Raw genomic sequence first — 9,851 nt, forward strand, 5'->3', positions numbered from 1 at the left:
AAAAAAAATTAAACATGAAAAAATATTGTTTATTATCCATAAAATATCAAAATTATGGTAAAAATTTAAAAAAAATTAACATTAAAAAATATTGTTTATTGTCGATAAAATTATACAGTTTGGTATAATTCAAAATTATTTAAAAATTATTATAACAAATGTTATGTTTTTAATTGCAATGTCCAAATATTTAAAGAGACGGAGTAAACATGATAAGCACTACGTACACTCTACTACTGGCGCAAACTGCATATAAACAACAGTGGAACTGCGCGACGGACAGTGCCGCATTACGCTAATAGCTCGCATCTCACTATGACGTGCATATGCTTGCGCGCGTAGCAATATGACACTGTGCTAATCACAGTGCTGCTAGCGCCCTTCGCCCTCCTAAGTGCTACAAGATAGATTTTTATTATTTTTTATACAAAATAAGAGAATTGTATAGGATTGTTGATGATAAAATTAAATATTACAAGCGAATATAAATAAATAAATTAATATATCGAGAAAAATAGAGGGTGCCGCAGTTCCATAATGCCTATGCATTAGCCGCCCCTGTCTATGACACTCCCATATAATTCAACCAAACGAGTTAAATATGCACTCTTTGAGAACGACGAACTTCTGTGTGTAACAGTAACTTAATAAATTGGTCATTATTGTCCTGGCACAGTTGAAACATTCTATAATTATTTGGCATTCGATTTGATCTTATTTATAGCCATAATTATTATATTTAATGAAGAATGAAGGCTTGTACTGAAATGTTTTCCTAGAAGATGCCGCCTATGTTCCACACAATGAATGCACAAAATGTTTGACCTCCTTCAAATAAGCAAAAAACCCACGATAGCGACATATCATTGATAGGTCAGTAGCGCATGCAACAATATCGTTCAAGGATATATTATTTTTTGCAAGGGACGATTTCACAGCAGTAAATATTGATAATCCTTTTGTATCTGTAATAAGATTTAAAGTGAATAACATATCTTCTTGCAATGTACCGTTTTCTTCAAGGTACCGCACATCTGCCATCAATAAATTATTAACTGCGATAGACTCGTCCAACTCCATGAAAAACAATGAGTTTTGGAGAATAGCTATAAGTCAATGCGTCGCCTTACTGTGGTATCACTAATGGGGCAATGTTTTTATAACTTCAGTTGGATCCTGATGCATTCTTTGATAGAGAAGTGGTAAAAGCCATGTTATGGCTTTTACTACTTTTTGCAATTAATTGTGATAAACTGCAGTTAATCCATCTTCGTTCTTTGCATTTTGTTTCTTGAATGATGCAGTTATTGTAGAACGATGTTGAAATCTTTCTTTTAGTTCTGGAAAATATTCAATGGACTTATCTTTCGGATGCTTCGTAGTAAGATGTTCTCGTAATCGACTTGGTTTCATTGCTTCGTTACAAAAATGTCTTGTGGCACAGTAAACACACTGGAAGCTGTTTGTTTGTAATAGATTCGATGGAACCCATCATCTGATACTCTGCTAAATAGCCAAGAGCATATTTCTTTTCTTTTTGAGACATAGTTTCAATATTTGTTGCATAAATTATTCAAATTTTAACACAACAATAATAACAATACGAAAAAATCAGAAATTTCATCAGTGGCAAGACCACGCACTAAAATATACGTTTCGGTCAAATCACAGAGGCTGTGTGCATCGGTGAACCAATCTCGTGGCGCGTTGAACGAAAACGTTTGGGCACAATCTTATTTTATGTATGTTCAGTACCCGCACATCTGTATGCCCTGCAAGCATTCAACCAACAGCATGGCACGACGAATAAAAATCGTTTTGGAACAATCTTGTACTATATTATTTGTCGTATCTCACAAATATATTTTTAACTTTTTATTTATTATACTAACTTTTTCTTTTCACATACATTCTCTTACAAATTTGAGTTTGTATATTTTGGATGTTTTTAATACAGCATGCAATTCTATATTCTGCCGCCCATCTGAAAACTTAAATCACACACTAGAGGGCGGTACCGTTCAGATTGAAGAGCACTGCTTTAGTACATTAAATGCAATTTCTTAATTAAATTTAGCTTGTGCTTGAATCTCAATGTCTAGTCTCACTATGTAAAGCACTGAATAAGTAATGAATAGAGATTGCGCAGAATAAAGTGTGAAGTCTTTTTTGTTTTCATGGAAAAGCTAAAAAACTGTATTTAAAACTTCCAACGTGTGCATGAGGGTATTTTATTTCCTCCCCATCTTCTATGATATTCTAAAATCATTCCTTCTACGTTCAGTCCTCTTAAACTTTAACTACTCACTCTTCGGAATAGCGAAAAATAACCAACTTTATAGTTCCATATCCACCCTTTTTGATGATGTACACTCCTTTTATATGTGAATTGTGAATTCAATCACCTATCATGTACGAATCAGTTAAATTAGTATTGAAAGATTTAAGTTTAGTTCTAGTCTCCGAGTAGAGAACTTTTTCTAAACCATTTTTCTACCGGTTACCGACTAAGTCAATCTCTGGCGGGAAAGCGGTATAACCCCCACATTATTTCAGACAATAACATACACTGTTAGGGTTAGGTAACAAGAGATGGCAGTACTTGTCTGCCGTCTTTCATTGGATATTGCTTAAAATTAGTGATGGTCTTGGACCAGCTATCTCTGATTTGCTCCCAGTTGAGATTGAACCGCCTACCCGGTCTCTAAAACGTCTTCTTCACCCATAGCTGATGTAGACCGTTGGGGACAATATAAAGGTGGCAGTTCTAACATCCTCTTTCTCTCTTTCCAGGTGTTTCTATCTTGCGATCTCCTTAGTATCTTAATATCGGGACATTGGAAACGACCTAGAATCACCTATCCAGGTGATTCTAGGTCGTTTCCAATGTCCAGCCATTTAGTGCTAATCTATCTGATCTAGCTATGTGACCTAGCCACCGGAGTGTATTTTAGTGAGGATATTTTCTTGTGTTCTGGCAATGGAGGCGATTTTCCTTCTAACCTCGTCATTTCTAATGTGTGCCGTGTATGGTATCTTCAAAAGTTTTCTATAGTACTTCTTCTCGAAGATAAATGATATTTTTTCATCTTCCTTTAGCAATGTCCATCTCACCTCCGTATAATAAGACAGCGTGAACAAGGGTATCGATGAGGTAGAGTCTTGTAGCTGGCTGTATTTTATTGTCCTTCAAAAGTGGCTGTAAGTTCTGATGATGCTTTAGCAATGCGTGCTTTAATGTCATAGATAGGGCTAAAACGCCTACTCCATAAAAAGGGAATAAAGGAGTTAGCTGGGTTTTTTTTTGTTTGTTTGCTTTTAGTTTCGGAACGCTAATGGTATTGACAAACAATTAGCTTAAAATTCTTATATTTTTCTTCTTCCTAACATAGATTTTAGGCCAGGTGGCTTGTTATGGTCTTCTGCTATCTCTTTCTTGGCCTTCCGATTCTTCTTTGTCACTTATTTTATATTTGTATAATATTTTTGGTATCCTGTTGTCCATTATTTAAATGTTCTGTCCATTTTTGTTTATACACTCTTAGGTAGTAATTAATTGGTTTATATTCAGGGATTGTAAAATTTCTTCATGGTCCCACTTGATATATCCAGCAGTTTTTCTCAGAAATGTCATTTCTGCTGTTTGAATTCGATTTTCATCCTTCCTTTTTATGGTCCATGTTTCGCTTTCGTATAGTAGAGTTGGTTTTGACAACACATTATATAGTCTAATTCTAGTGTGTTTTTGTACTAGGGGTAGCTTAAATATATTATATATTATACCATTTACTTTGATATTTTAGTGTCTGTCTTTTTCTTCTTCGTATGATAAATCACATCCCAAGTATTTGAAAGTATTTACTGGTTCTAATATTTTATTATCTGTCACTATTTTACTTTTTATTGGGTTTTCTCATTTGAATGCCATCATTTTTTTCAGATATTGTCATATTATATTATATTATATTATATTATATTTATTGTTTCGAGATATCATTTAATTATTTTATTGTAAACCTACAAAGTAAAGTTCACGATCAGAACAGTAATGAATGTTTTTGCATTAAAACGTTCAGTTAAAAAACGAAAACTCGTTTATCTGTTTTCAAATTGATCCTTATCCTTATATAAGGACTGGCTTAAAGGAGCGAAGCAAGAATGCTTTTCATATTATTTTATTACCCGTTATCTGTAGAGGACAGTGTAGGGATAAAGTGTTATTGGGCAATTAAGGCTCTGATCATGGCAGGAGGGTAATAGCAATAGCCGAGCCTCAGTTAGAACTTCATTGGCTACAGCATTGCCATCCATTACCCTCCAAGGTATTGGATTGAATGAATCCCCGAGAAAAAAGTCGAAATTTAAATTCAGAAATCATATAAATAAATAAAAGGTGTACTTATAAAATATATTATTTTAATTAAACTTTTGTTAAAATTTTAAATTATATCAAAGTTATACAATATACTTAAAATTTTATTTAATGTTTTATATATTAATTTCTGTATTTATCGAATAACACAATTCTATAAGAACTGATGTACCAAAGCTTTCAGTTGAATTAAGCATTTTTTTCAATAATTTCATGGAGTCTTTGAAATACGAAACCTCAAGACTTACAACTAGAAAACGTCCATGTGGCTTCACTGATGAAGAAAGAAGCCGAAATAATATCCGAATCGAAAAAAAAAATGGAACAATATTTCACACTAAATATTTTCAAAAGTGGCGAAACTTCCCGATCTGGCACGGGCAAAAGTTATTATTTATGCGATGTGTGCAACAAGAAGGCATTTTCCCATGATGCACTTCGCCCATAAATCAAACTTGGGTCGCATCAAAAAATTCATCATTTGAGCGATGACATTTCGGATTTTGAGCGTTCTAACACGTCGTGTACTTTGGTTTTGCAGAAAGGTGAAAGCACGTGTCGCTCGACTTCGCAATGCTCACAGCGAAAAGACGGCATTAAAAGGGACATCGGTAGGACTATCGGAAGCAGTGGATGGAGTCTTTTGCTAGTTTTTCGTTTGTTAACTGTCGTAAACTCTCTCCTAGAAAGCGGTCAGGGGTCAATGGCCACGGATTCGTACTTCGGTTTTTTTCTTAGCAGTGCTGGGTCGTGTCGAGCACTTAAAAGCTCGGGAAACCTCAGATGTGCTTCGATAGGAGGTAAACATCAAGGAAGTCGAATAGAAAATCAAAGTTGTGTAAAGAATTCGTTTATTATCTTCACAACTCTGAATATAGGCATCAATAGGGATAAAAAAAATTGAAACGTTTTGATAAGAACCCTTTTTGCGATATTGCGACAATTATTGCAAGTTATGTTCCAAAAATTAATATCTAATTCATCTCAGATTTCATGCATTAAAATGAATAAACATTAAAACAATAATAAAATTTCATTTAAAATTAAATAAAATACATAGTTGCAGCAAAAATATTTATTATATTTTCAAATTTGCAAAGTTTTCTTATAATAAATTAATACACTATTTCATTTTTATATAGAGTAAAATATATATTTTAAATGTATTATTTTAATGATAGTGATAACAGATAAATATTGGGTTCACTTGATCTTACTTATACTTATTTTATTCTCTTACTTATTATTCTTTTAGAGAAATTTAATTTCCTTTCAATTTATTAAACAAAATATCCATCTTAAAATGGTATTAGGATGGTAGATTGGGAATGCTTTTTTTTTATTTAATTATATCATGGTAGCTGTGTCGTTGACTAGATGTAGATATTTTGTGCTTTGACAGCCTTTGGTATGTAATCGGATATTATCACAAAGAATCGTGAGTTTTGCTATTCTAAAGTTGAAAAATACTCACATTTTTCTTATTGGAACAATATTTTAATAAAATCTGTTAATGGTGAATGTTCAGAATTATATTACTTTAATTAAAATGGTTTTTAATGTGTGTGTGTGTGTGTGAGAGAGAGAGAGAGAGAGAGAGAGAGAGAGTAGTTGCTTGAATTACTGTGCTAAACGTAAGTCAGAATAAAATAAAAATTCCTGTTTTGGGCTGATAATAATAAGAGCTCATAAAATATAACTGAGCAAACACAAATATTCTTCAATGGGCTGATGTGATTGCGAAAGATTTAAGGAATAAGCACTTGAACTAAGAAATGGTCAACTTCCTTTTAATATGCTGGTTATAAAAATCCTTGATGACTAGGTTTATACGAGTCATATAAAGGAATTATTATCTGGCGTGTGATAACATAATTTATCCTTTGACGAACCTCAAATTGCCATCTGAACAAATAATGTAATACACTTTAGACCAGGGATGTCCAAAGCTTCCCTGGGCCACATTGGAAGAAGACGAGTTGTTTTGGGCCACACATAAAATACACTAACGATAGCTGATGAGCAAAAAAACGTAGAATGTATAGTTAACATATTTAAGTAATTTAAACTTAATTAAATCATGAATTTTTTATTATAAAAGTAAAAGTCAAGACAGCGACATGAAATTAGTGAGATGTTTGACATTGTTTTTGAGACACTAATGCTTCGATATTTGGCTCGATGGAAGTAATTGCAATTCTCAGTGAGTTCTCAAGGTGCTCATCAGATATTTTGGTTCTAGTTTTATTCTTCGTGTGCTTCATCCTTGAAAATAGATGCTCACAAATGTAGGTGCCTACAAATAGCGATGACATGAATAAGGCATGATTGTGAAGCGAGGGATATTTTTCTCTGGGAAGATGTAGCTTATAGAAGTTCAGTAAAGAGACATGATTAAATGTTTCTTTAAGTTGAATGTCAGATTGTAGCTCTATGCATTCCATTTGAAAATTGGCAGGTAATATGTTTATGTCGACTGAAAATGGAGTCGCAAATATATCAAAAGATTGATGATTTTTTCCGGAAATCTTGAAACCTCTTCTCAAATTCCTGTATCAAATCGAAAAGCAAGGCTGCATATTTTTCGTTGTTCACAGGACCGTGTTTAGCCAACGTGTCGAAATGCATAAAATTGTTTGCCTTAATTTGAGATTGCCATAGATTCAGTTTCATTTCGAACGCTCTTATAGTTTGAAACATTGTATTGATCAGTTGATTTTCACCTTGAAGACGCATGTTTAACTCATTTAAATGAGCGGTCAAGTCTACTAAAAATGCCAAATCTGTGAGCCAGTTTTCATCCTCAAGTTCTGGCACAAATTTTGTTTTTGATTCCATAAACGACTTGATTTCATTTTGCAAATCATAAAATCTTTTCAACATTTTACCTCGACTTAACCATCTTACTTCCGAAAAGTAAATGATGTCCCCCATAGTCAGCATCCATAAATTTAAGGAATTCCTGGAATTGGCGATGATTCAATCCCTTGGCCCTTATGAAATTTACAGCCTTGATGACAATCTGCATGACGTTATCCATCTTTAAAGCTTTTGCGCATAAATTTTCTTGGTGTACTATGCAGTGATATTTCATCATACTTATGGGAGGCAATTGCATCATCTTCTATTAATTTTACAAGTCCATCTCTTTTACCTATCATCGCCGGGGCACCATCAGTAGCTATACCAGATATGTTCACAATGGACAAAGAAAATCGCTTTAACGTATTTTTCATTGCTTCGTATAAATCTCTTGATTTAGTTATGTCTTTTAATGGCACTAAAGAAGCCATTTCTTCAGTGATATTGTATTCGTCATCAATATCTCTAATAAAAATTGCCAATTGAGCTGTATTAGTAGCATCAGTACTTTCGTCTATCGCCAAAGCATAAAATTTAAAATTAGCAGCTCTACTCTCCAAACCTTTTTCGACAGATTTTCCTATTTCATCAATTCGCCTGGCTATAGTCTGGTGAGACAAACTGATTTTAGAAAAAAACCCCTTTTTATCAGTGCAAATTATATCTGCCACGCTTTCCATACATTGCTTAATAAACTCACCATCGGCATACGATTTTGATTTTTTTGCTATCAAGTTTGCAACCACATAACTAGCTTTTACAATAGAATCCGCTTCGGTTGTTATTTTTTTAAAAAAAATTTGTTGAGATGATAGACTTTTTTTCAGTTCCGCTATTTTGTCTTTACGACACATCCCTTGATACGCACTAAATTTCGCAGTATGTTTTTGCGTGTAATGCCTTCTGGCACAAATTCCCTACAAATTAAGCAGATTGCTTTAGTATTTGCCTCGACAAAAAAGTAGTCGTCTGTCCACTTTTCGCTGAACAATCTTCCTTCTTCTATAATTTTTCTTTTTTGGTTCGGTTTTCTTTTGAGACGCTGTGGAAGCCATGCTGGAATAAAAAAAAAAATAAATTGAAAATTAGAAAGCTAGGTTTAATAATCACGAAATCGCCAAATTTTTACTAATGAAAACATTACTCGCCAAATCGCCACAAACACACGTAACGTCTGCACCTTTCTTCAGTGTCAACTCGACTGTTTACAATTCCATACTGAAAGCCGTACCAGCGTACCCATGGCGCACATAGAGAGACATCTATTGCGTGGTAAAAGTAGGAAGCAAGAGCTCTAGCTCCATTTATTATGTCGAGAAGTAATTCCTCGCATGGGCGGCAATTTTGAATAAATACAATTATTTGAGAATAATTTTATGAATCTCTCATTGTTAAAGAACGTGTTAAATTCAAAAGTTCATTGCTTATAAATTAATAGTATGTTAAAATTGTATTTGTAGTATTATTAATGGTATTTGTTTAGTCACAATCTCATAAAGTTTGTAAGTTTACGATTTTTTGTTGGGCCGCATTCATAGCCGTCCTGGGCCGCATACGGTCCGCGGGTTGGACAAGCCGGCTTTTGACTTTAATAATATGTAGTTTGTTTCATTGTAATCCTTTTGTTTAACCACGACATAACGGTAGATGAGATCAACAGCCCATTGATTCTCTTAATATCATAATAATCGTATTAGATTGGCTGAATACATATCTATTAACGCTCTTGTATTCATTTATCAATGACATTGACAATAAGGATCACTACTACAATTTGTTGATGTGTTTGAATTTCACTCCATATAGGACAACTTTAATTGTAATCTATAAATTGTATTCTGTTCGTTGAAGTCTCGTTAACGTTTGAAGTTTTATATCACTTTATTATGTACTGTATGTTTGAGAGAGAGAGAGAGAGAGAGAGAATGCTAATTGGGTGATAATTAGCTGCATTATATTGTTGAGAGCTGACAACAAAATCAAAATAATCAAATAATAGACACAGATAAAATCTATTGTTGCATGTTGCAGTATAAATATTATTAACAATCATTTGATTCTTGATTGGCTTCCGAACCAACATTATTAAAATTTTATCTTAAGTACTGTCTATTGGACAACAACAGTCACTTGAAAAGCAATAATATATGAAAATCGACATGCAGTTTTACATGATCACAAATAAACTGCTTTCGACCTTTCTCAAAATCATATATGCAGCATTGAAACAAGAAATATGTTAAAAATCGAGATGCTATGGCCATTTGATACAAATGCTCGCTGTCAACATCAAACTATATGATATAGGCATCAAGTATGCATTTTTACGATAAGTCGATCGATTCTAAATGTTGGGTCCCCGGAATGCGAGGCCCGAGAAAAATTTCCCTGATTTTCTCTGTTATGAACTTTACAATATGGTTCTTCTAGCTACTCAAGTTGTTTTAGTTTTCGTTGCCATGGCAGCGCAATTTCCATGACAACCAAAATTGCTTTTTTTTTCTTTTTGCTTCAAACATGTTTATCTCAAAAAATATTCAAAGTAATATACAAAATTGTGTGAAAGTTTTGTACGCTAAATTTTATTGAATATTCTTATTTTGTTTTCTTAAAAATA

General features: G+C 33.3%; 1 protein-coding gene across 1 annotated transcript in view; it reads right to left on the minus strand.

Moving 5' to 3' along the window:
• LOC150105182 (general transcription factor II-I repeat domain-containing protein 2-like) overlaps positions 1 to 7,914 on the minus strand; it is a 61,853-nt gene extending 53,939 nt beyond the window's left edge. Inside the window, exon 1 of the mRNA XM_090395133.1 lies at positions 7,472 to 7,914. Coding sequence (XP_090251259.1) covers positions 7,472 to 7,914 — 443 coding nt within the window. The remainder of the gene's footprint in view (positions 1 to 7,471) is intronic.
• Positions 7,915 to 9,851: the final 1,937 nt, after the last annotated feature.

This window comes from Typopeltis vanoorti, chromosome 7 (genome assembly GCF_054136105.1).
Source record: "Typopeltis vanoorti isolate ZY-2024b chromosome 7, IOZ_Tvanoo_1.0, whole genome shotgun sequence".
Classification (NCBI taxonomy): domain Eukaryota; kingdom Metazoa; phylum Arthropoda; class Arachnida; order Uropygi; family Thelyphonidae; genus Typopeltis; species Typopeltis vanoorti.